The 27966-nt window shown below is 44.3% G+C and overlaps 1 protein-coding gene across 8 annotated transcripts in view; it reads right to left on the bottom strand.

Moving 5' to 3' along the window:
• rpgrip1 (RPGR interacting protein 1) overlaps nt 1-27966 on the bottom strand; it is a 99168-nt gene that overhangs the window by 21475 nt on the left and 49727 nt on the right. For 7 of the 8 annotated variants that reach the window (XM_059016800.1, XM_059016801.1, XM_059016797.1 and 4 more), the window contains 4 exons: nt 11650-11835; nt 9545-9662; nt 4471-4926; nt 2447-2580 (listed from right to left, as the gene is read on the bottom strand). In XM_059016800.1, coding sequence (XP_058872783.1) covers nt 2447-2580; nt 4471-4926; nt 9545-9662; nt 11650-11835 — 894 coding nt within the window. The remainder of the gene's footprint in view (nt 1-2446; nt 2581-4470; nt 4927-9544; nt 9663-11649; nt 11836-27966) is intronic. The other variant, XM_059016802.1, reaches the window with a different exon arrangement.

Below are 27966 nucleotides of genomic sequence, written 5' to 3' on the forward strand. Positions count from 1 at the left end.
ATATCCTCATCTAAGTCAAAATCTACATAAAAGTTTACTTCCATCTCACATTTATTGTGAATATCAATATTTTGTAGCGTGTTTAAATGATGTTGACGGTTCTGGCACGTCCCTTTTATGCTATAAGTCATTAGATCCTTTTCCATGGAATGCCTCGGTTGCAAGGGTGTGCGGTTCTTTGATGGACCCAGATTCAGTTAAAATGTGTTTGCCCACTGACGATGGGAATGAGAATGTAGAGATGGGAGCCCAGCTAACAAGATTTAAGTTTTTGCAGGCTTTTAAAGACTGTCACCCACACCTATGAGCAGAAACTGACTCACTGAGAGCAGAAACTGATTCAAGATTGTCACAGCTACTGGAAGCAGGTTGATCTTTGGGATACAAATTGAACATTTGTGAAACTGCAACAAATATTGTTATGACTGTACTGTGTTTTAAAGAATATACAACCAGTAGAAAATATTATTAGCAGATCTGTGGAAGGCCTATGAGAAGGAGTTCATTGCATTGAAGGTCAGACTGGCCTGCTGAAAGTTCCAAACCTCCCTTATCAGGCAAAAGCATCTTTAATTAGACTCAGTCTCAAAATATTCTGATCCAGAGAGAGCAGAATGGTAGAATCTATGGAGCACAGTTAATATGCTAGAAGCAATTGAACTAGGTTTGATTATAGTAAGAAAAAACAAAAGTATTTAAATAAACAAGAACCCTAATATAATAACATCAAGTAAATGTATGACCAGTCCTAAGTTTTAATATTCAAGGTTGCATTTGCTGCTAATTAAAAATTAACCTCTTGCCTTCTGTGTATATCAATGAAGTAAAAAGGAATTGCAGTTTATAAGAGATTGCTGTATTGACGTATCTGAATTAGAACTACATGTTATAAAATCATTTAAAGTATAAACTGTAACTTTACATATACAGCGAACCGATTCTCATCTGCTTGTAGTAAAAGCAGTGTTAGAACATAAGAACATAAGAACGTTTACAAACAAGAGGAGGCCATTCAGCCCATCTTGCTCATTTGGTTGTTAGTAACTTATTGATCCCAGAATCTCATCAAGCAGCTTCTTGAAGGATCCCAGGGTGTCAGCTTCAACAACATTACTGGGGAGTTGGTTCCAGACCCTCACAATTCTCTGTGTAAAAAAGTGCCTCCTATTTTCTGTTCTGAATGCCCCTTTATCTAATCTCCATTTGTGACCACTGGTCCTTGTTTCTTTTTTCAGGTCAAAAAAGTCCCCTGGGTCGACATTGTCTATACCTTTTAGGATGTTGCTCTTCTTTGCACTCTTTCTAGAGCAGCAATATCCTTTTTGTAACGAGGTGACCAGAACTGAACACAATATTCTAGATGAGGTCTTACTAATGCATTGTAAAGTTTCAACATTACTTCCCTTGATTTAAATTCAACACTTCTCACAATATGTCCGAGCATATTGTTGGCCTTTCTTATAGCTTCCTCACATTGTCTAGAGGAAGACATTTCTGAGTCAACATAAACTCCTAGGTCTTTTTCATAGATTCCTTCTTCAATTTCAGTATCTCCCATATAATATTTATAATGCACATTTTTATTGCCTGCGTGCAATACTTTACACTTTTCTCTATTAAATGTCATTTGCCATGTGTCTGCCCAGTTCTGAATGCTGTCTAGATCATTTTGAATGACCTTTACTGCTGCAACAGTGTTTTCTCTATTTTACTCCAATCTACTTCTGTTAGTCTCATACCTTCATAGTTTGCTTTTCTAAAATTTTAAACTTTAGCTTTAGTCATTACTTTTGGGGTTTTAAAAATCACTTCAAATGAGACCATTTGAAGTGTATTGAAATACTAATGCTGTTAAACCTGTAAAGGCACCGGAAATGCCCAGACTGCCTGTCAGCTGGGATTCGAAGTAGTCTGTAACTACTCAATCCATTTTTAAGCATTTAATAAATCGAAGGAGTACTGATACCACTCTGATTCATTAAAACTTCAAATCGAATGAGTCTGTGTGATTTTCTCGAATTGTTTAAAAGTCATCTGGATACGTTGAAAGTCTAGTGCACGAACGATCCACTTACAGGAGTCTGAAACATCTGTATGTCCTCCTGAACGTCTTCCCTGAGTTTAAGAGTGTGCTCAGAGCATATATGTAAATAAAGAGTACGTGCAAGAATTCTGGCAATATGCAGCATTCCTAGTAATAGAATGTATTTGCGTTGCAGACTGTCCCAATGAAAAAAGACTTTACATGACAAAAAAATAATGCAGTGGTATAATTACAGCTTCCTTATGATTTTAATCATTACATTGTGCTGTACGATATACTGGACTGCTTTGATTGAAAATACATTTAATGAACAATACAGTAGCTGCACCTCCCACAGTAAAGCAGACATATTTGTTTTAATGGTGTTTTTGCAGCTTATGGGTTCTTGTTCCTGTGTCTGACCTGCAGCCTGTCTCTGTGGGAGGACAGGTATCCCAGCGCTGTCATCCTGTCCTGGTGCAGTCTCACTGTGCGTTCCACAGGGATCCCCAGACGCAGCCAGTACTCCAGTATCCCACAGCTCTGACCCCGAGAACCTGGCAAAGACACGGAGCAGCTTTTTACCAATTACTTTACCACAGTATAAGTCATACAGGCAGTTTCTCCACACTACAGCACCCCCCACTGGCCAGGCACATCTGCAGAGCTGGCCTTTGTCCTCCAGGGGTCGGTAGCTCACATCCGTTGTAATGGACCTCCTCCTAGCAGCTGATGAGTTCATAATACTGACCTCAGCACAAGTCTCTCCACTACAGAGCTGGCTCGGTCTCTCCACTACGGAGCTTGCTCGGTCTCTCCACTACGGAGCTTGCTCAGTATGAATGGTAAGTCTTAAATTGGATGCTTTGCGGTTCACGTCCAGCCCTCATCTCTCCATTCAATTCAATGGCCTGAGATACCGATTGATTACACACAGTGGATGAGTAAAGAGCGATTGTTCAGTTCTCCTGAGCTACTGAGGGGGAGCAGATGTGTTAAATCTTTGGCAGCGCCTTGGCAATGACCTCCCAGAACAGGGGATCTGATCTGTTTCAAATAGTGGACACAGAATTAGGACAAAGGGTAGGAGACACTTCTTTACACAAGTGCAGCAATGTAATCTTCTGAATTTTAGCATCCAAATTAAATCTTCCTTCTTCATTAGTTTGTAATCCACAAGGGAAGGATCAGCACGGCAATGCAGGTACACAGCGGCAGTGCAGTGAATCATAAATACATGTTCAGGGAAACAGTGAGTCCGTTCTCTCTGAACTGAGGTAACCTGAACTTAACCGAACCTGTTCTTTTTAAGTGCTAGTACAAACTATTAATAAAGAAAAACAACAAACAAACAAACAGCAGCAGTGAGCAAGCCTAAAAAAGCTACGGCAGTCCCACCAGACCTAAATGAAAGGAGCACACACCCTTTTTTAAATGATCTCTGTTTAAAGGTACATACCACCCAGGCGATCACGGGCTAAAACAAATCAGAGACGCAACACATACAGTAAAAATATTTCTAATATAAGTTAAAAAAAGATTACCTGGCTTATTGCATCACTAAAAATATGCGGCAAATGCCACATAGCCCCCTCACCCCCTCCACTGAGGGTTGAGGGTTTAATTCCACTGAAGTATGAGGGTTTAATTCCATAATAGGATTTGATTTTAACTACATTTACTCTATCATACTTCTTAGACTGGCCACCCCATTGAATTTTATAATTTACAGGCCCCATTCTCTTTAGAACATATGAGAATAAGAAAGTTGACAAACGAGAGGAGGACATTTGGCCTATCTTGCTCGTTTGGTTGTTAGTAGCTTATTGATCCCAGAATCTCATCAAGCAACATTACTGGGGAGTTGGTTCCAGACTCCCACAATTCTCTGTGTAAAAAAGTCCCTGTTTTCTGTTCTTAATGCCCCTTTATCTAATCTCCATTTGTGACCCCTGGTCCTTGTTTCTTTTTTCAGGTCAAAAAAGTCCCCTGGGTCGACATTGTCTATACCTTTTAGGATTTTGAATGCTTGAATCAGATCACCACGTATTCTTATTTGTTCAAGACTAAATAGATTCAGTTCTTTTAGCCTGTCTGCATATTATATGCCTTTTAAACCCAGAATAATTCTGGTCTCTCTTCTTTGCACTCTCTCTAGCGCAGCAATATCCTTTTCGTAGCGAAGTGACCAGAACTGAACACAATAAAGTTTTAACATCACTTCCCTTGATTTTAAATTCAACACTTGTCACTATATATTCAAGCATTTTGTTGACCTTGTTTATAGCTTCCCCACATTATCTAGATGAAGACATTTCTGAGTCAACATAAACGCCTAGAATCTTCTTCATAGATTCCTTCTTCAATTTCAGTATCTCTGATACCCTTGGTTTTGCTGTTTTGTTTTTCAGTTCAATCTTCCTGTTTTCCTGATCTATGAACCCTACCTGTCAGGGTGGCAGTGCCGTGGACCCTGTCTGTCCTTCCCCCCAGCACCTCTGACAAGCTGATCTGGCCGGCGGCAAGGGTGATAAAGTCGGTCCCACAGACCTGGTGCACCTCCAGCCTGGCCGAGGCCCTGCGGAGGTACTGCAGGAAGGGCTCCTCCATTGATACGGGGTACTGGGAGGTGAAGTTATACACCGGCTGGGTCCCTCGCACCACGGGCGTGGCCTGGGTTTCAAAATCGTAAAAGGCGTATGTGCAGAAAGTCATGGGGTCATCATCTCCCATGATCCTCAGCTCCTCTGGAGTGAAGTAAGCCCCGCCCACGTGGAGTTCGAACAGGTTCTCTCCCCACCGGAGCGAGATGGTATCTTCCAGGTCACCCCCGCTTGTTCCAGTTGGTATGTCCAGTTTGGGTCTGAGGTGTCGGGAGCCGTAGGCAATGTCCTTTAGCTGGGCTGTGTGGAGAAAAGGACCATGCTGATTTAAATCAAGGGATTGTAATGTTAAAACTTTACAATGCATTAGTAAGACCTCATCTAGAATATTGAGTTCAGTTCTGGTCACCTTGTTACAAAAAGTATATTGCTGCTCCAGAAAGAGTGCAAAGAAGAGCAACCATAATTATTCCCAATTTAAAAGGCATGTCGTATGCAGACAGGATAAAAAATTTCATCTATTCAATCTTGAACAAAGAAGACTACGTGGTGATCTGATTCAAGCATTCAACATTCTAAAAGGTATTGACAATGTCAACCCAGGGGACTTTTTCGACCTGAAAAAAGAAATAAGGACCAGGGGTCACAAATGGAGATTAGATAAAGGGGCTTTCAAAACAGAAACTAGGAGGCACTTTTTTTTACACAGGGAATTATGGGAGTCTGGAACCAATGCCCCAGTAATGTTGTTGAAGCTGACACCCTGGGATCCTTCAAGAAGCTGCTCGATGAGATTCTGGGATCAATAAGCTACTAACAACCAAACGAGCAAGATGGGCTGAATGGCCTCCTCTCATTTGTCAACTTTCTTATGTTCTTATGATTACATATATAAATAAATATATATATATATATATATATATATATATATATACACAGTAATATATATATATATATATATATATATATACACAGTACTGTGCAAAAGTTTTAGGCAGGTGTGAAAAAATGCTGTAAAGTAAGAATGCTTTCAAAAATAGACATGTTAATAGTTTATATTTATCAATTAACAAAATGCTAAGTGAGTGAACAGAAGAAAAATCTACATCAAATCAATATTTGGTGTGACCACCCTTTGCCTTCAAAACAGCATCAATTCTTCTAGGTACACTTGCACACAGTTTTTGAAGGAACTCGGCAGGTAGGTTGGCCCAAACATCTTGGAGAACTAACCACAGTTCTTCTGTGGATTTAGGCAGCCTCAGTTGCTTCTCTCTCTTCATGTAATCCCAGACAGACTCGATGATGTTGAGATCAGGGCTCTGTGGGGGCCATACCATCACTTCCAGGACTCCTTGTTCTTCTTTATGTTGAAGATAGTTCTTAATGACTTTCGCTGTATGTTTGGGGTCGTTGTCATGCTGCAGAATAAATTTGGGGCCAATCAGATGCCTCCCTGATGGTATTGCATGATGGATAAGTATCTGCCTGTACTTCTCAGCATTGAGGAGACCATTAATTCTGACCAAATCCCCAACTCCATTTGCAGAAACGCAGCCCCAAACTTGCAAGGAACCTCCACCATGCTTCACTGTTGCCTGCAGACACTTTTTCGTGTACCGCTCTCCAGCCCTTCGGCGAACAAACTGCCTTCTGCTACAGCCAAATATTTCAAATTTTGACTCATCAGTCCAGAGCACCTGCTGCCATTTTTCTGCACCCCAGTTCCTGTGTTTTCGTGCATAGTTGAGTCGCTTGGCCTTGTTTCCACGTCGGAGGTATGGCTTTTTGGCCGCAAGTCTTCCATGAAGGCCACTTCTGACCAGACAGATTGTGAAGGGAACTAAGCATGATGTGTCTTTCATCTGCTGCAGTAAGTTTCCTTGGCCGACCACTGCATCTACGGTCCTCAACGTTGCCCGTTTCTTTGTGCTTCTTCAAAAGAGCTTGGACAGCGCATCTGGAAACCCCTGTCTGCCTTGAAATTTCTGCCTGGGAGAGACCTTGCTGATGCAGTATAACTACCTTGTGTCTTGTTGCTGTGCTCAGTCTTGCCATGGTGTATGACTTTTGACAGTAAACTGTCTTCAGCAACCTCACCTTGTTAGCTGAGTTTGGCTGTTCCTCACCCAGTTTTATTCCTCCTACACAGCTGTTTCTGTTTCAGTTAATGATTGTGTTTCAACCTACATATTGAATTGATGATCATTAGCACCTGTTTGGTATAATTGTTTAATCATACACCTGACTATATGCCTACAAAATCCCTGAAGTGTACCTAGAAGAATTGATGCTGTTTTGATGGCAAAGGGTGGTCACACCAAATATGGATTTGATTTAGATTTTTCTTCTGTTCACTCACTTTGCATTTTGTTAATTGATAAATATAATCTATTAACATGTCTATTTTTGAAAGCATTCTTACTTTACAGCATTTTTTCACACCTGCCTAAAACTTTTGCACAGTACTGTATATATATATATATATATATATATATATATATATATACAGACGTGCTCAAATTTGTTGGTACCCCTCCACAAAAAACGAAGAATGCACAATTTTCTCTGAAATAACTTGAAACTGACAAAAGTAATTGGCATCCACCATTGTTTATTCCATATTTAATAGAAATCAGACTTTGCTTTTGATTTTTTATTCAACATAATATTGTAAATAAGAAAACAAATGGAAATGGCATGGACAAAAATGATGGGACCCCTAACCTAATATTTTGTTGCACAACCTTTAGAGGCAATCACTGCAATCAAACGTTTTCTGTAGCTCTCAATGAGACTTCTGCACCTGTTAACAGGTAGTTTGGCCCACTCTTCCTGAGCAAACTGCTCCAGCTGTCTCAGGTTTGATGGGTGCCTTCTCCAGACTGCAAGTTTCAGCTCTTTCCATAGATGTTTGATAGGATTCAGATCAGGACTCATAGAAGGCCACTTCAGAATAGTCCAATGTTTTGTTCTTATCCATTCTTGGGTGCTTTTAGCTGTGTGTTTTGGGTCATTATCCTGTTGGAGGACCCATGACCTGCGACTGAGACAGAGCTTTCTGACACTGGGCAGTACGTTTTGCTCCAGAATGCCTTGATAGTCTTGAGATTTCATTGGGCCCTGCACAGATTCAAGGCACCCTGTGCCAGGCGCAGCAAAGCAGCCCCAAAACATAACCGAGCCTCCTCCATGTTTCACTGTAGGTATGGTGTTCTTTTCTTTGAAAGCTTCATTTTTTCGTCTGTGAACATAGAGCTGATGTGACTTGCCAAAAAGCTCCAGTTTTGACTCATCTGTCCAAAGGACATTCTCCCAGAAGGATTGTGGCTTGTCAATATGCATTTTAGCAAATTCCAGTCTGGCTTTTTTATGTTTTTCTGTCAAAAGTGGAGTCCTCCTGGGTCTTCTTCCATGGAGCCCACTTTCGCTCAAAAAGCGACGGATGGTGCGATCAGAAACTGACGTACCTTCACCTTGGAGTTCAGCTTGTATCTCTTTGGCAGTTATCCTTGGTTCTTTTTCTACCATTCGCACTATCCTTCTGTTCAATCTGGGGTCGATTTTCCTCTTGCGGCCGCACCCAGGGAGGTTGGCTACAGTTCCATGGACCTTAAACTTCTTAATAATATTTGCAACTGTTGTCACAGGAACATCAAGCTGCTTGGAGATGGTCTTGTAGCCTTTATCTTTACCATGCTTGTCTATTATTTTCTTTCTGATCTCTTCAGACAACTCTCTCCTTTGCTTTCTCTGGTCCATGTTCAGTGTGGTGCACACAATGATACCAAACAGCACAGTGACTACTTTTCTCCATTTAAATAGGCTGAATGACGGATAACAAGATTGGAGACATGTGTGATACTAATTAAAGAAACTAATTAGTTTGAAATATCACTATAATCCAATTATTTATTATCTTTTCTAAGGGGTACCAACAAATGTGTCCAGGCCTCTTTTCACAGCTTCTTTGCTTTATTCTATGACATACCAAAGGCATGCAAGTATACATGATAAAATAGCTTTTAATTTCATCACTTTTGAGGAGGAATGAAGCATTATTTCAATGAGCTGTAAGGGTACCAACAAATTTGAGCACGTCTGTATATATATATATATAGATATATATATGTATATATATATATACACACATATATATATACACACACATATATATATCTATATATATATATATATATATATATATATATATATATATATATATATATATATATATATATATATATATATATATACATATATATATACTATATTCATAGTAGCTGATTCAAGTCAGGTCTTAAGGATCCCAGTAATTCAGCATCAACAACATGGCTAGGTAAACTTTGGTAACCCTTTCCATACTCTAAATCTGTCCTGGTTTCTGCACTCAAAGTATTGGTTGAGGTTAACTATATGAACTATTTCACATTTTTCATTGTTCTAGACTAGATTCAGTTCTTTCAACCTATCTTTGTAGCTCATGCCTTTAAGCCTGGGATTAGTCTGGTTACTCTTTGTTGGACTCTCTCCAGGGCCACAATGTCCCTTTGGTACTGTGGGGACCAGAACTGAACACAGTATTCTCAGTGCAGTCTCACCTGTACTTTGTACAACTTGGCATACTTGGGATTGAGATGAACAAGACAATTTCTTTGTATTGATTAATTTTTCCATGTTTTTTAATGTAATTATTGTGTTTCCCACACGGCACTGTGGCAGTGTACACATTAGTCACTCTATTGCACTGTGTCTCTCCTGGCAATAGGTGTTCGATTCCCAGGATTTTAGGGAGGGTCTGTTTCCTTCTGACCCTGCATAGTAGGCAGTCTATGGTCAAGTGACAATGTAATATAATAAGCTGTAGACTCCTGTAGCTGATATAGATCATTGAAAGGCTTGGTGTGTCTGCTCTCACCCTCCACAGTGTGGATCCGGTTTGCTCTGAGCTCCAGCAGCCGAGTGCTCTGCTCCTGCTTCCTCTTACTCTCCTCCTTATCAGCCTCCACATTCCTCATCACTGCCTGTAGCTCCGTCTGAGAGAGACACAGATGGTGTGTTTACACTGGCGGTTTTAAGGACGGCTTTGGGCCGTCTCAGGTCTTTTTTCTGTAGTGTAAACGCACACGGCCGACTCTCTGCTGTCCTAAAAACGGCCAACTAAAGACATGGCTCAGGGCCTGCTTAGATCCGTCGGAAAGGCAGTGTAAACCCACCCGACTTCACGACGTGAGTGCCGCTCGGCTCCTCCCCCACGGAATCTAAACAGGAAGAAGCTGCCGTTGCAGCGTTACAAAAAGATAAGAACGACTTGAGACACAAGCGTCCTGAATATTTGAATTTATTAACTGTTATATTAGGGAGTATTTATATATATATATATATATATATATATATATATATATATATATATATATATATATATATACACGTAAATATATACGTTTTATTATTAAGTTGTCGTCAAAAGTGTACATACCCCAAATATCCATACATGTAAACTTTTTTGCTTTGTTAAACAGGTGCAGACGCCGGTGGACGTCAAAGAAACAAAAGTGTAATATTTGAGTATATCAGTGAGAATTATTTAAAAAAAAACGCTATCAAACAGTTTTATTCAAAAACTATCCTGGATTGTGTTTTTTGATTGTTATTTTATGTAAACCACTTAGTTATTGGTTTAGTTTCAACACACTTTAACACACCGTATTTTTGTTGTTTGTTTTTATTGTTATTTAAATAAATATTTTGATTGTACCAATGATTAGCTTAAACACGGAATAGTTTTTTTTTTGTTTGTTTTTTTCTGACAATTGTGGCGTGAACTGGGGAGAGCAAGAAAGCAGAGCTGTCATTGCGTTGTGGGGTGAAATTCAAATCCAGAGTGAACTAAAGCGGAAACACAAAATAAACATATACCGAGAAATAGCGGCAGGTCTAGCGAAAGATCTGTGCAACCCCCTCTCTGCACTTTTTGATTATATTTGATCTGTTACACAATTGCGTTTTACAGGTTATGTTCTAAGTTTTGTTTTAATAATTTGCAGTCCCTGTCATTTGGTTTTTTTAAAAAAGTTACAAAATGTTTTGAATAATTACAATTTAGATAGTGTACTTATATAACAAATATTATTATTATTATTATTATTTTGATTACTTATTCTTTTGCAGTAGTAGTATTTGTAACAAGGCTAATTTGAAAAAATAAAATTTGTTAACTGCAATTGTATACAGTAAATGTTTTTTTCCGGTATTCCTGTGGTTGCTTAGCCTATTTTAACAAAAAATAAAGGACTTATGCATCATACAATTATGTATATATACAAGGTGAGATAATATTGGTGAAGAAAGAATAGAGTGCTTTTGAAAACAAAAGGGTCTTTATTATTACAGTAATAAATAGCAAATTTACTTGTCTTACTCAAGGTGAAATCCTTCACATAACAAATGGGTCAGGAACCGCTATCTTGTGTCAAAACAGTAACCATTTTTCTCATAGACTGCAAGATAAGTATATATATATTTTTAAGATGAGTCCCCGCAATATGAACACGACACTGTATTGTTTGTTTGTAATACCACTCTGCCTCTTCCGCCTTTGTGGTTTGGGGAGGGGAAACTCATCATCTCTTCAGTGGTCGTTATTACGTCACAGAGCATGTTTTGTAATTTAGATGGTATGCATGCACATTCGGACCTAAGCCGGCTCAGGGCACAACCGCAGTGTAAACGCTATGTGAACAATGATAAGAATCTCCGCGATCAGTTGGACCTCAGTCGGCTTAGGTCCGAGGTGGCAGTGTAAATGCAGCAAGAGACACAGAGACACACACATACACAGATACACACACAGACAGACACACACACACACAGAAACAGACAGACGAGACACACACATACAGACAGAGAGACACACACACAGCCACACACACGCACACAAATAAACAGACACACACACAGGCACACAGTCAAACAGACAGATACAGACACACGTACACACACAGACATACATTGTGTGGATACCTGATAGTCCTTGTTGATCTTGTGTTGCAGGATCAGCATGTCCCTGGTTTTCTCCAGCTCCAGGATCGTCTCTGCGTGGGAGGCCTGGAGCTCCCTAAAAGAACGTGAAAGTTCCTCCCCCTTCCCAGAACCCTCCTCTTTCTGTAGGGAGTCTAGCTGCTCGTTAGCTCTCTGTAGTCGGAATGTCTAAGTGATAGAAAACACAGTTTCTTTACAGTGCCTTTGATGAGAGGTATCTTCAGAAATATACTGTGTGTGTGTGTAAGTAGCTTACAAAATATTTGCTATCATTCTGAATGCTTCTTATTGCAATTACTTAAAGGCATTTTTTGCTAAGTCTGTGTTAAAGTGCTTTAACCCGAGTTCAGGAGCGCTCTTCAGTTATAGTTACCTGTCATTTATATATGTAACCTAGCCTAGACCAGCCAAAGTGTCTTCATAGAGGTAAAAGCTATCCAGTGATTTGGCACTTTGGATTATTTTGTTTTGCTGGCAGTACACTACCTATATATATATATATATATATATTGTGACAGGAATGGCTGAGGGTCTGACGTCACGGCAGAAGCAGGGACAACAAAACAAAAAAGGTATTGTGTAGTGGCGCGGGCGCCGTTTTATTTAATGAATCCAAAAAAATAAATAAAACATTCAAACAGAAAACACTCGCTCACAGAGCAAAATAAATAATTAAACAAAAAGAAATCACCAACACAAAAACACAGGTCAGGCTGGGCAGATCGCCGTCACTGTTCCTGTTTACTGTTAGTTTCGTTTTAATCCTCTCGCTCTCCGTCTCTCTACTCCAAACACCCACCCTGAACTGGAGAGCTGCAGGCTTTTTATATTCAGGTGACCATCTCCCGATTAGCAACTAAATTAATCACTTAATTAATTCGGGAGATGGCCACCTTCTGCACGAGTATTTTTCATTACACCTGGCAGAGGACGAGCACCGATCTCGCCTCTGCCAGGACACGTTTTAAAAATAAACAAAACAATAACATACGGCGCTCGCCGTCATGTATACAATAATAAATCATAATAATGATACAAAATAACACAGGGGCAGAGGGGGACCCCGATCTAAAAGTAAACAAGCAATGTACAGGGCACCTCACCCTGTTACATATCCCCCCCCTTGTGCAATGCACACATGGCCCCAACGGCCACCTCCCCCCTCAGTCTCAAAGTCCCGGAAGAGGGGGAAAGCACAGTGTCCATGGGGGTGGCCATGGTGGGAGGTCCGGCACCCCCCAATTTTCCGTGGCCGGCAGCTCCCTCTTCAGGGGCTCCCGCCATACACTATCCTGCCGCGAAAGTGCGGCTGGGGGAGCTGGTCTCCTGACCTCCCCCCCCTTCTTTGTGGCCGGCAGCTCCCCTCCGTGGGGCTCTGGCCACAGTGTTTCCTGCCGCGAAAGTGCGGCTGGGGGAGCTGGTCTCCTGACCTCCCCCCCCTTCTTCATGGCCGGCAGTTCCCCTCCGTGGGGCTCCGACCACATGATCTCCGACCGCGAAAGTGCGGCTGGGGGAGCTGGTCTCCTGACCTCTCCCCTTTTCTTCATGGCCGTCCGTTCCCCTCCGTGGGGCTCCGGCCATAGTGTAGTGACCCCAGGCGAAGCAGGACCCCTGGCGACCCCAGGCGACGGCAGCGCCCCCTCGGGAGGCGACGGCAGCAGCAGCGGACCCTCGGGAGGTGACGGCAGCAGCAGCGGACCCTCGGGAGGCGACGGCAGCAGCAGCGGACTTGGGAGGGGAGCCCCTGGCCATAGAGGCGGCAGCGGGAGCTCCACTTCTCCCTCGCACCCTGCACCCTGTGTGGAGCAAACGGCAGCCCCAGGCGATGCGGAACAGGCCACCCCAGGCGATGTGGAGCGGCTGGCAACCTCAGGCGATGCGGAGCAGCTGGCAACCCCAGGCGATGCGGAGCAGGCAGCCCCAGGCGATGCGGAGCGGCTGGCAACCCCAGGCGATGCGGAGCAGGCAGCCCCAGGCGATGCGGAGCGGCTGGCAACCCCAGGCGATGCGGAGCGGCTGGCAACCCCAGGCGATGCGGAGCGGCTGGCAACCCCAGGCGATGCGGAGCGGCTGGCAACCCCAGGCGATGCGGAGCGGCTGGCAACCCCAGGCGATGCGGAGCGGCTGGCAACCCCAGGCGATGCCAGACAGACATCCTTGGGCGAAGCGAGGCTGGCATCCCCAGGCGATGCACGACAGGGCGGCAGCGGACCCTCAGGAGGCGACGGCGGCAGCGGACCCTCAGGAGGCGATTGCAGGAGGGGAGCCAGGACCAGCGTTGGGGCTAGGTTTGGCCCTCTTCTCAGCCGCTGCGACCCAGCGATTTTCCCCCTTGCTCGTTTTAGCAGCCTGTGCAAGGGCAGCTGCGGACCGCCAACCTTCTGTTTCGGTCCATCCTGTCGTGAAGGGAGAGGCAGCTCCTGCTCCTCTCCCTCGGGTGGTGGTGGTGAAGAAAGAGGCAGCTCCTGCTGCTCTCCCTCGGGTGGTGGTGGAAGCAGCTCCTGCTCCTCCCCTTCTGGCTGCGAAAGAGGCAGCTCCTGCTCCTCCCCTTCTGGCTGCGAAGGAGGCAGCTCCTGCTCCTCCCCTTCTGGCTGCGAAGGAGGCAGCTCCTGCTCCTCCCCTTCTGGCTGCGAAGGAGGCAGCTCCTGCTCCTCCCCTTCTGGCTGCGAAGGAGGCAGCTCCTGCTCCTCCCCTTCTGGCTGCGAAGGAGGCAGCTTTGAAACCAGCAGGCATGCTCCTTCTGCTGGTGGCGGAACCAGCAGGCATGCTCCCTCTGCTGGTGGCTTCGATGGAGGTGGAACCAGCAGGCATGCTCCCTCTGCTGGTGGCGGCGATGGATGCGGAACCAGCAGGCACTCACCCTCTGCTGGCGGAGGTGGGAGCGACACACAGTCCTCCCAGTGTGGTGGAGGCGGAACCATCAGGAACTCTCCCTCTGCTGGCGGAGGTGGAAGCAACATGCAGTCCTCCCACGGAGGTGGAGGCGGAACCAGCAGGAACTCTCCCTCTGCTGGCGGAGGTGGAAGCGACATGCAGTCCTCCCACGGAGGTGGAGGTGGAACCAGCAGGAACTCTCCCTCTGCTGGCAGGTACCTGGGCTGTGGACGCACCGACTCCCCCCTCTTGGGTGCAGGATGTTCGGGCTCCTCCCTTTCAGGCGCAGGACGTTCGGGCTCCTCCCTTTCAGGCGCAGGACGTTCGGGCTCCTCACTCTTGGGTGCTGGAGATGACCGGGTCTGGTCCACTGCCCAGAACCACTCTGCAGCGTCCCCCACCAGACCCTGGTTCCACGCCTCTTCAAACTGGGGGTCCCCGTAAGGGCAGTCTTCCCTGACGTGCCCAAACTCGCCACAGGCGCCGCACATAGGAGCCCCCTCCTTCCTCCACTGCTCCTGTTCAGCTGCCCAGTCCGGGGGTCCAAACTTAGTTGGCACCCTGGACCACCACCTCTTGTTCAGCTGCTGTGGTTGCTGTTGTGGCCGCTGTTGTTGGGGCGGTGGGAGCAGCAGTCTACCTCCCCCTGCTGGTTGTGGAGACTGAGGCGACCCCTGCTCCTGATGGACAGGGCAGCGGGCCACGTAGTGCTCACCTCCGCAGATGGGGCATAGTTGGGGTCGCTGTCCAAGGGGGTACCAGGGGCAGTTGGTCCTGGAATGCCCAGGCTCAGCGCAGCAGTAACACCCGGGCTGCTGTTGCTGCAGCTGCTGCTGTCTGCAGCTCATCCTTCTCCCTATCCTCCGTTTTCCTCCCATCCTTCTTCCTCCTTACTCTCCTTTCTCCCTCCAACCACAATCAAAAAACCGAAAAAAAAATGAAAAAGATGTAGTACCCTCTTCTGCCTGCGTCCTGGAGGCGCTGCGATCCCACGCAGGACACCACGTGTGACAGGAATGGCTGAGGGTCTGACGTCACGGCAGAAGCAGGGACAACAAAACAAAAAAAGGTATTGTGTAGTGGCGCGGGCGCCGTTTTATTTAATGAATCCAAAAAAATAAATAAAATATTCAAACAGAAAACACTCGCTCACAGAGCAAAATAAATAATTAAACAAAAAGAAATCACCAACACAAAAACACAGGTCAGGCTGGGCAGATCGCCGTCACTGTTCCTGTTTACTGTTAGTTTCGTTTTAATCCCCTCGCTCTCCGTCTCTCTACTCCAAACACCCACCCTGAACTGGAGAGCTGCAGGCTTTTTATATTCAGGTGACCATCTCCCGATTAGCAACTAAATTAATCACTTAATTAATTCGGGAGATGGCCACCTTCTGCACGAGTATTTTTCATTACACCTGGCAGAGGACGAGCACCGATCTCGCCTCTGCCAGGACACGTTTTAAAAATAAACAAAACAATAACATACGGCGCTCGCCGTCATGTATACAATAATAAATCATAATAATGATACAAAATAACACAGGGGCAGAGGGGGACCCCGATCTAAAAGTAAACAAGCAATGTACAGGGCACCTCACCCTGTTACATATCCCCCCCCTTGTGCAATGCACACATGGCCCCAACGGCCACCTCCCCCCTCAGTCTCAAAGTCCCGGAAGAGGGGGAAAGCACAGTGTCCATGGGGGTGGCCATGGTGGGAGGTCCGGCACCCCCCAATTTTCCGTGGCCGGCAGCTCCCTCTTCAGGGGCTCCCGCCATACACTATCCTGCCGCGAAAGTGCGGCTGGGGGAGCTGGTCTCCTGACCTCCCCCCCCTTCTTTGTGGCCGGCAGCTCCCCTCCGTGGGGCTCTGGCCACAGTGTTTCCTGCCGCGAAAGTGCGGCTGGGGGAGCTGGTCTCCTGACCTCCCCCCCCTTCTTCATGGCCGGCAGTTCCCCTCCGTGGGAGTACTAAACAAGCAATGTACAGGGCACCTCACCCTGTTACATATATATATATATATATATATATATATATATATATATATATACATATATATATATATATATATACATATATATATATATATTGTAAAAGAATCGAACCTCTTTGCGGTTCGTTGCCCCTTTAAAAACACGACCCAACACAGAAATTGATTTTTGAAAGCGCGGTTGCGCAATTTTTTTAATAAACACAGAAACAAAAATAAACAAAACAAACACCTAGCTCTCTTTGAGCACTAACTAAAACAAAACAGGAACCTAAACTCAAACAGGACAGCTAAGCTGTTTACCTGTACAAAACAAACAAAACAAAACAAAACACACAAAAAAGGCTTCACACTACCTTTTCTTTTAATTACAGCTGTACCCACACCAGCACAGTCGGGCTTCTGCCCTCTTCAGCAGCCGCCCAGAGCAGACTGACTGCTCTCTTTTTAAATCCCTGCACCTGGCTCTAATTTTTAATAATAGCCAGGTGCAGGTACTAGTTAAACAATAAAACAATTAAACAAAAGCAATTAAACCATTAACAAAACAAAAGTGTGCCTTCCGCACATGTTTTTTCTGCAGGGAGGTTTTAACCCCCTCCCTGCTGTCTCACACATCCTCCCCCATGTCTTTTCAAGACACCGGCCATACAACGGCCACCTCCCTCCACCCTTAAAAGACCACCCACCCTCAAGTCCACAAATGTCAATTATCGCCCTCTTCCACGGGCGGGCTTGAGGGTGGGTTGGTCCCTCCGGCGTTTCCAGGGAGGGACCCAGGACCGACGAGGAGGGACCCAGACGGCTTGTCCAGGGCGACCATAGCGCGGACCGGTGACCGGGAGCCAGGACTGACAGGCAGAGGCGTGCGCCTGTGGACCTGCGCAGCGACCTCTGGAATTCCAGGTGGAGCGTAGCACAGCACTAGGCAAGGGGAGCGGAGCAATCAGCAGGGGGAACGCTAGTGACCTCTGCCCCTTGCGTAGCGACGTCTGCCTCTTGCGCAGCGACGTCTGGGATTCCAGGGGGAGTGGAGTAAGGGACCAGGTAAGCGACTGTGCCTGGCAGTGCTGCGACCTGGGAGCAAGGTCCAGCGCAGGGAGATCTGGGCATTCCGGCCAGGTGTCCACGATGACGGGACTGGGGACCTCCCTTGGCAACGCCGGACTCACTTGCATGAATGATGGTTCTGGGAGAGGCGGCTCCTCCCCTCTGGGCTCTGGTAACGGCAGCTCCACCCCCTCTGGCTCTCGGGACGGTAGCTCCACCCCCTCTGGCTCTCGGGACGGTAGCTCCACCCCCTCTGGCTCTCGGGACGGTAGCTCCACCCCCTCTGGCTCTCGGGACGGCAGCTCCCACTTTTGCAGCAGCAGTTCCAGTTCGGTTGGCTCCCGCTCCGGTATTATCCACGGGGCCAACCCCAGCTCTTGTGTCTGCCTCTCCATCTTCCTTGTCTGCTCCTCCTGAGCAGCGGTGTTTTTATTAAATCTCTCTATCAAATCTTTAAAATCCATTTTTGGGTCTCCAGGGGCGCCCACACTCGCTGCCACCATATGTAAAAGAATCGAACCTCTTTGCGGTTCGTTGCCCCTTTAAAAACACGACCCAACACAGAAATGGATTTTTGAAAGCGCGGTTGCGCAATTTTTTTAATAAACACAGAAACAAAAATAAACAAAACAAACACCTAGCTCTCTTTGAGCACTAACTAAAACAAAACAGGAACCTAAACTCAAACAGGACAGCTAAGCTGTTTACCTGTACAAAACAAACCAAACAAAACAAAACACACAAAAAAGGCTTCACACTACCTTTTCTTTTAATTACAGCTGTACCCACACCAGCACAGTCGGGCTTCTGCCCTCTTCAGCAGCCGCCCAGAGCAGACTGACTGCTCTCTTTTTAAATCCCTGCACCTGGCTCTAATTTTTAATAATAGCCAGGTGCAGGTACTAGTTAAACAATAAAACAATTAAACAAAAGCAATTAAACCATTAACAAAACAAAAGTGTGCCTTCCGCACATGTTTTTTCTGCAGGGAGGTTTTAACCCCCTCCCTGCTGTCTCACAATATATATACACTATATATAAGAACATAAGAACATGAGAAAGTTTACAAACGAGAGGTGGCCTTTCAGCCCATCTTGCTCGTTTGGTTGTTAGTAGTGTAGCGTGGCCTTTGGAATAATTATCAGGCGCAATATATACAGTCAAATCTCAGAGAGGTAAGTTTATTTATTTTTCTTCTTGATACAGCAGTCGTGTAGATTTAGCAGGGCAGACTTGAAACCGAGAACATGGCCGCTTGTTTATCTCTCGTTCGCTTACAGCGTATGTAAATATATATATATATATATATATAATTATTTAGTAAACAAACTACACTCACAAACTCCTGATGTAGACAGGCTTCGGTAAGGAAGATGATGGTTTCTTGTTGTTTACTGTTTCTGCCTAACCCGTGGCTATTTATTTCAAACTCACAGTATTACGAGAGTGAATGAGCTTCTCGTTAACTAGTATCTGACGTCACCTTCTTCTTCCTCACTAACTTCCCGTCTAACCCCGAAATCTAGAGTCTCTAAACGGCCAAAATGCTACATATAGAATTAAACACAAATGAACTGAAATATACTGCTTACATTTTTCCAGTTATAGTAATAATAAGTCCTGCGTTAACCTAAAGTTTATTATATTGTTAATTCCCAACTTATATATATATATAATAATAATTCTGCTGTTTTTAATTCTACATCTCTTTCCCTCCCTGTAGAAGAAACGTCCTCGTTTCAACAAAATATATTTTCAACAAAACATACATAACAAGTTATCTAACAAGTAACACGTTTTTTTTTTCTCTACTTCTTGAACAGTTTAAATTCATTTAAGTACTCAGGTGGTTTAACAGTCCTGCCAGTCTTTGTGGTATAAGCAGGTGTGACGCTCCTGGACCCTGCAGAAATACCATCTTCAGGTTGGCCAACTGGTGGTTCACTGTTGTCTCCTGTTGGAACTGGAATAGCTGGTTCTGGGACAGCGGTATCATTGAACTCATCAGAAGGCTGTGTTGAGACTGGGTCAGCTGTCATCAGGGATTGAGGCAAAAGTGATCTGAAGTCAGGTATGAGAACAGCTGGAGGTTCACCTGGAACTGTATTTTCAGTCCCCTGTGTTGAAGGCATATGTGGAGCTGGTGCTACAGGAACTTCAGCTCTCTTGGATAAAGCATGCAAAGGATTGAAAACACGATGGTGGTCCAAAGGTGGAGGAATAAACAGTTGGACTGGTCCTGAGTTTTGGGAAGACATGTCCGGTGATCTGGGACATGGAGTCACAGAGCTATTAGGTTTGGTGATATATGGTTTGAGCCGATTATAGTGTACAACCGTACTGAGTTTTTGTGGGTCATGTGGGTCAGTCACTTCATAGGTGACTCCATGGTGATGAGCTTGGCTAGGAATGCAACGGACAACTCTGAATGGTCCTTTCCATCTTGCAGCCAGTTTGTGTCGTTGGTGAACTGGATCATTCATCCAAACCAGGTCGTTGGGCTGGTAAGGAACATGTCGTACCTTCTGGTCATAGTACTGTTTTTGACGAGCCCTTTGATATTCAGCTTCTTGTTGAGTGGAGCGAAAAGCTTCAGAGAGTTTGCGTTGGAGACTTGTGATGTATGCTGCTGGTGTGCCAGGAGTAGCAAATGATGGCAATTTCGGGGCTGCCAAAAAGAAGTTCACAGGTAATTTAGCTTCTCTTCCATGAACAAGGAAGAATGGGGTGTAACCCGTGCTGCTGTGTACACTGGTGTTATAAGCTAGTTGAACCTGTCCTAGATGTTCATCCCATTCAGTTCCTTTCTGGTATAAAATTTTCGCCAACTGATCTTTAAGTGTAAGATTAAATCGTTCCACTAATCCATCTCCTCGGGGGTGGTATGCTGTGGTTCGAGTTTTGATTATGCCAAAAAGAGTACAGAGTTGCTGAATGAGGTCTGCTTCAAATTGACGGCCCTGATCTGTATGGATCATTTCTGGTAGTCCATGTTCCTGTACATACCGCTCAAAGAGACATACAGCAATTGTAGAAGCTCGTTGATCTTGCAGTGGATATAAATTAACATATTTTGAGAAGTAGTCTTGCACAACAAGAACATAGCGGTAACCTCTAGCAGTGAGTGGTAGTTCGGTTATATCTGCCGCTATTTTCTCAAAAGGATGCTTAGCTGTTATAGTCTGCATGGGCGCTCGCATTAGAGGGTTGGGCTTAGCTCTAGCTTGGCATGGCAGACACGTGGTGCAGTGAGTTGTGAGGTCCTTGGCCATGGTGGGCCAATAGCACACATCCCATGCTCGCTTCAGAGTTCTCTGAATACCAAGATGTCCTGTCGTGGTGTGACCATGCAATTGTGTCATAGCTTCTTCTTTCAAAGATTCCGGCACAACTACTAGTAGTGCACTTCCTTTTCCAGGTTGTCTCTTTGCTTTCTTGTAAAGAATGTTGCATGAGATTACTAATTGCGGATAGACACGCCATAGCTTTTTGAGCGCTGGTGACTCATGCTTTATTTCCCTGTATGCAGGCCGTTGTCTTTGGCGTTTCCACTGGAACACGTAGCAAAGAAGGGGATCATGCTGCTGCTTGTGAGCGATAACCATCTGTGCGTTTCCAAACAGTTCCACAAGTAAAACATCAGAAGTAACTGTATTGATATCACTGGTTGATGTTGATATGTCACGGGTGTCTACTGGGACTGAATGCATTATTGGGTCAGATGTAGGTGTTTCTGGTTTTGAGGGTCGACGAGACATTGAATCAGCATTATTGTGGTCCCTGCCTTGTCGGTACTGAATTTCCCACTGGAACAAGTCAAGTTCAATAGCCCATCTCGCACGTCGACCTGTAGGATCATCCTCTACAGGTAGTTTCTTGAGACCCATAAGAGGTTTGTGATCGGTGATAATTACAAACATGTTCCCTCGCAGATAATGCCGAAAGTGGCGCACTGACCAGACAATAGCCCACAGCTCTCTGTCATAGGTCGACCAGTTGCGTTCCGCCTGGGTCAGGACGTGGCTGGCATAGGCAATTACTTGCTCTTTACCCTTCTGCTTCTGGGTAAGCACAGAGCCAATGGCTTGAAGAGATGCATCTGTATAAAGGGTAAACTGCTGTTGAAAGTCTGGAACAGCCATAATAGGGGGACTGGTCAAAGCCTTTTTAAAGTACTGAAAGGCTTCTTCACATTCAGAAGACCACTTAAATGGAACATTCTTCTGGGTGAGCTGGTGAAGTGGGGCAGCATGATGTGCAAAGCGAAGCACAAACCGTCTGTAATATGAGCAAAGGCCTAGGAAGGCACGAACTTCCGTCACCGATTTAGATGTAGGCCAATTCTGAACACGTGCTGTTGATTTGGGATCCGGCTGGATGCCCTCAGCTGATACCTGATGACCTAAAAACACAACAGAGCCACGGAAGAACTGGCACTTCTCTGATTTTAACTTTAATCCCGCCTCTCGGAAGCGACTGAAGAGCTCCCTAAGGTTGGAGATGTGCTCAGTGAAGTTACGTCCAAAAACAATAACATCATCTAAATACACAACACATTTTTGCCAGTGCATACCTCTCAAGACGAGCTCCATGAGTCTCTGAAACGTAGGTGGTGCATTACAGAGTCCCATAGGCATCACTTTGAAGTGGTAGAGGCCATCTCCAGTAATGAAGGCTGTCTTTTCCTGATCTTCCTCGGACACCTGAACTTGCCAATATCCACTGCAAAGGTCTATGGTGCTGAAAAGTGTGGCTCCTGCTAACACATCCAAGGTGTCATCCACCCGGGGTAATGGATGAGAATCTCTGATGGTAACTGCGTTGAGTTTGCGGTAATCAACGCAAAATCTATAACTCCCATCCTTTTTGCGAACAAGAACAACTGGAGAAGACCAAGGACTGCAACTGGGCTCGATGACATCTTGGGCTATAAGCTGCTCAACTTGCTGCTGGATCTCTTTTCGCAGGGCTGGCGGTGTTCTGTAGGCTCTTTGTCGAATGGGAGGCACATCATGCGTTCGTATAGAATGTTTTACTAGGTTGGTTCTTCCTAAGTCACCAGAATGTTTACTGAAGAGATCCTGATATTGCGAAAGTAGCTGTTTAGCTAACTGCTGCTGTTCCACAGTAAGGGGGGTCTGGCTCAGGTCAACTGGAACATCTAATGTGGCTGATCCATCTGTGTGAATATGATTGACAGATGCCTGAACAATCTCATATTCACCTTCTCCTACAGGAAAGAACTGTCCCAGTGAATGAGTGGGTTGGAGCTCCAAATCAGCTCTTGTGGCATTAAGGATTCTGATCACGGTTAGTCCATTTTCTACAGCAGATACAGTTCTGGCTACCATCAATCCATCTGGAAGTGAAGTTGAGGGTTCTAATATCCCAAAGTAACCATGTGGAGGGACAGCATACTGGTCATAGTTCTCAATCTTGGCAGTGCTGACAACTTCCGTTAAGGCAGGCACTATTACAGGTGAGTAAACAGAAAGGTTACAGCAAGCTGGCACAAGCTGACGGGATAGCTGCAATGGTATGGCTTGGTCTCCCAGTCGAATTTGACCCTTATGGGCATCAATTGTGAGTCCATGCTTCTCAATAAAGTCCCATCCAAGCAGTACAGGTTTGTTGACATTGCGAACAACCCAGAAAGTATGATGTGTAGTAGCATTCCCAAGTCTAAGCTGCAACTGGACAGAACCTAGAGTGTCAATTGGATCTCCCGTTACAGCTCGAACAACAATGTAATCTTTGAACAGAGGTCTCTGTTTCAGTGCTGGTACTTCTTTCCGAAAGGTTTCACTAATCAATGAAATGCTAGCACCTGTATCAATCATTGCACTTACTTCTCTGCCTTCAATGATCAGCTGCACAAAAGTAGTGGGTGGATCTTCAGCTAAGTCACACATGTCCTCCACTTGTCCATCTCTCTTTGGGGCCAATGTTGTAAGGGTAGGAGCTAAGGAGTGACCCTCCTTCTCAGCTCCTAATAGTTTCCCTGACGCTCTGGGCTGGCAAAGTGAACTCGGTTTTGATGTTCTCTGGAACCTGGAGAAGAATTGCATTTTTCTGCATAGTTGCAATCATCTGGTGGGGCAGGAGAATGATCTCTCCTATGATGACAACAGCAGGGGCTGGAACTGCGCTGTTGCTCATAAGACCTTGATGCATATGGGGGCCTTTCCCTATAGGTGGAGTAACGAGAAGGGCTGCATTCCCTGTAGGTCTTGTAAGCACGCTCCTGTGATCTCCCTCTCTGATCAGTTCGGTATGTTGGTTGATAGTCCTGATGTGATCTGTAGAAGTCTGGCTCATAGCGGTGGCGAGCTGGCGAATGTGGTCTAGCACCCCTTGTGTGGTCATGAGTGTGAGGAGAACTTGATGCGTATGAAGCAGTTGGATATCTGTGGTATGGCGTTTCAGAGCCTCTTGGATCTCTGTTATCATAATGGCTCCTCTGGTGTCGGGTAGTTTCCACATTCATCCTTAGCATTGCTACTTCGTTTGTTAGATGATCCACTTTCTGCATTAAGTCACGATATTCAGCTCCTCTCTCTATGCCCTGGACACTGAGAGCAACTGGGGTCACTGAGGATGGAGTTTGAATGGCCATTGGTGTCACAGCTGGTATTGCAGGATTAGTACATAAAGGGTTAATGATGTTCAGTGCCCGCTGTGCCCTTTCACACTGGCTGGCAACACAAATTGCATCTTCAATTGTATCAGCTCCAAATTCTTGTACTTTCATCTGAAGTGTTGGCTCTAGTCCAGCAAGGAATCTACGAAATACTTCTCCATTTATAGCTTCCCTGCCATATCCTGGGAAGGCATGCAGTACAAGTGTGCGGAGCTCTGCTGCATAAACTTCAAGTTGTTCACCTGCTTTGCGTGGTCTTGCATTGAGAAATGTTTTAAAAGTCTGCAAATATTGATCTTGTGTGAATACATTTTGTAGGTGGCGTTTAGCAGCTTCATAATCTAATTTAACCTGGTCTGAAAGACTATCCCAATATCTAAAAGCTGGGCCTGCAAGTCTGGATGGTAATATTTTAACTAAGAGTTCAGGTCTCATACTAGTCGCAGTCTCACATCCTACTTCAAACCTCCTTATCCAATGACTGAAGCTTTCATTGTTTTCTCCTGTAAAACATGGAGGCAGTTCTGTTTTAAATGGTAATGGTGAGATCCCAGTATCTTCTTCCGCCATTGCTGACAAGCAAGTCTCAGTCTCTTTTTTTTTTTTTTCTTCAAAGCGCACGGGCGGCAATGTTAAACGCGGTAGTTTTTTTTTCTCTTTTTCAAAGCGCACGGGCGGCAATGTTAAACGCGGTAGGTTTTTTTTTTTTTTTTTTTTTTTTTTTTTTACTGCTCGGCAATAAAAACAAGAGGATAAAACATCTCCATCCGCTGCCACCAAATCTCTGTAGCGTGGCCTTTGGAATAATTATCAGGCGCAATATATACAGTCAAATCTCAGAGAGGTAAGTTTATTTATTTTTCTTCTTGATACAGCAGTCGTGTAGATTTAGCAGGACAGACTTGAAACCGAGAACATGGCCGCTTGTTTATCTCTCGTTCGCTTACAGCGTATGTAAATATATATATATATATATATATAATTATTTAGTAAACAAACTACACTCACAAACTCCTGATGTAGACAGGCTTCGGTAAGGAAGATGATGGTTTCTTGTTGTTTACTGTTTCTGCCTAACCCGTGGCTATTTATTTCAAACTCACAGTATTACGAGAGTGAATGAGCTTCTCGTTAACTAGTATCTGACGTCACCTTCTTCTTCCTCACTAACTTCCCGTCTACCCCCGAAATCTAGAGTCTCTAAACGGCCAAAATGCTACATATAGAATTAAACACAAATGAACTGAAATATACTGCTTACATTTTTCCAGTTATAGTAATAATAAGTCCTGCGTTAACCTAAAGTTTATTATATTGTTAATTCCCAACTTATATATATATATATATATAATAATAATTCTGCTGTTTTTAATTCTACAGTAGCTTATTGATCCCAGAATCTCATCAAGCAGCTTCTTGAAGGATCCCAGGGTGTCAGCTTCAACAACATTACTGGGGAGTTGGTTCCAGACCCTCACAATTCTCTGTGTAAAAAAGTGCCTTCTATTTTCTGTTCTGAATGCCCCTTTATCTAATCTCCATTTGTGACCCCTGGTCCTTGTTTCTTTTTTCAGGTTGAAAAAGTCCCCTGGGTCAACATTGTCAATACCTTTTAGGATTTTGAATGCTTGAATCAGATCACCGCGTAGTCTTCTTTGTTCAAGACTGAATAGATTCAATTCTTTTAGCCTGTCTGCATACGACATGCCTTTTAAACCCGGGATAATTCTGGTTGCTCTTCTTTGCACTCTCTCTAGAGCAGCAATATCCTTTTTGTAACGAGGTGACCAGAACTGAACACAATATTCTAGGTGAGGTCTTACTAATGCATTGTAAAGTTTCAACATTTCTTCCCTTGATTTAAATTCAACACTTCTCACAATATATCCGAGCATCTTGTTGGCCTTTTTTATAGCTTCCCCACATTGTCTAGATGAAGACATTTCTGAGTCAACATAAACTCCTAGGTATATATTAAGTCTCAAATCTCAAACTGAACGCAGTAGGGATTCAAGGAAATGCATGCACATGGATTAGGGAGTGGTTAACATGTAGAAAACAGAAAGTACTGATTAGAGGAGAAACCTCAAATTGGAGTGAGGTAACCAGTGGTGTACCACAGGGATCAGTATTAGGTAATCTGCTATTCCTAATCTACATTAATGATTTAGATTCTGGTATAGTAAGCAAACTTGTTAAATTTGCAGACGACACAAAAATAGGAGGAGTGGCAAACACTGTTGCTGCAGCAAAGGTCATTCAAAATGATCTAGACAGCATTCAGAACTGGGCAGACACATGGCAAATTAAATTTAATAGAGAAAAGTGTAAAGCATTGCATGCAGGCAATAAAAATGTGCATTATAAATATCATATGGGAGATAATGAAATTGAAGAAGGGAACTATGAAAAAGACCTAGGAGTTTATGTTGACTCAGAAATGTCTTTATCTAGACAATGTGGGGAAGCTATAAAAAAGGCCAACAAGATGCTCGGATATATTGTGAGAAGTGATGAATTTAAATCAAGGGAATTACTGTTAAAACTTTACAACGCATTAGTAAGACCTCACCTAGAATATTGTGTTCAGTTCTGGTCACCTCGTTACAAAAAGGATATTGCTGCTCTAGAAAGAGTGCAAAGAAGAGCAACCAGAATTATCCCGGGTTTAAAAGGCAAGTCTTATGTAGACAGGCTAAAAGAATTGAATCTATTCAGTCTTGAACAAAGAAGACTACGCGGTGATCTGATTCAAGCATTCAAAATCCTAAAAGGTATTGACAATGTCGACCCAGGGGACTTTTTCAACCTGAAAAAAGAAACAAGGACCAGGGGTCACAAATGGAGATTAGATAAAGGGGCATTCAGAACAGAAAATAGAAGGCACTTTTTTACACAGAGAATTGTGAGGGTCTGGAACCAACTCCCCAGTATTGTTGTTGAAGCTGACACCCTGGGATCCTTCAAGAAGCTGCTTGATGAGATTCTGGGATCAATAAGCTACTAACAACCAAACGAGCAAGATGGGCTGTATGGCCACCTCTCGTTTGTAAACTTTCTTATGTTCTTATGTTCTTATGAACAAAAGAAATTCCTGAAGACCTCCGGGAAAAAGTTGAGATGCCCATCAGTCTGGAAAGAGTTACAAAGCCATTTCTAAGGCTCTGGGGCTCCACCGAACCACAGTCAGAGCCATATTATCCAAATGGAGAAAGTTTGGGACAGTAGTGAATCTTCCCAGGAGTGTCCGCTCTGCCATAATCTCTCCAAGAGCAAGGTGTAAAATCGTCCAGGAAGTCACAAAGAACCCTAGAACAACATCCAGGGATCTGCAGGCCTTGGCTAAGGTCAGTGTTCATGACTTCACCATCAGAAAGACACTGGGCAAAAATGGGATTCATGGCAGAGTAGCAAGGCGGAAACCATTGCTCACTAAGAAGAACATGAATGCTCATCTCAAGTTTGCCAAAAAGCACCTGGATGATCCTCAAGTGTTCTGGAACAATGTGCTATGGACAGATTAGTCAAAAGTGGAACTTTTTGGCCGACATGGGCCCCGTTATGTCTGGCGAAAACCAAACACTGTATTCCACAGTAAGAACCTCATACCAACGGTCAAGCATGGTGGTGGTAGTGTCATGGTTTGGGGATGCTTTGCTGCATCAGGACCTGGATGCCTTGCCATCATTGAAGGAACCATGAATTCTGCTCTGTATCAGAGAATTCTACAGGAGAATGTCAGG

Source organism: Acipenser ruthenus, chromosome 54 (assembly GCF_902713425.1).
Source record: "Acipenser ruthenus chromosome 54, fAciRut3.2 maternal haplotype, whole genome shotgun sequence".
NCBI lineage: Eukaryota > Metazoa > Chordata > Actinopteri > Acipenseriformes > Acipenseridae > Acipenser > Acipenser ruthenus.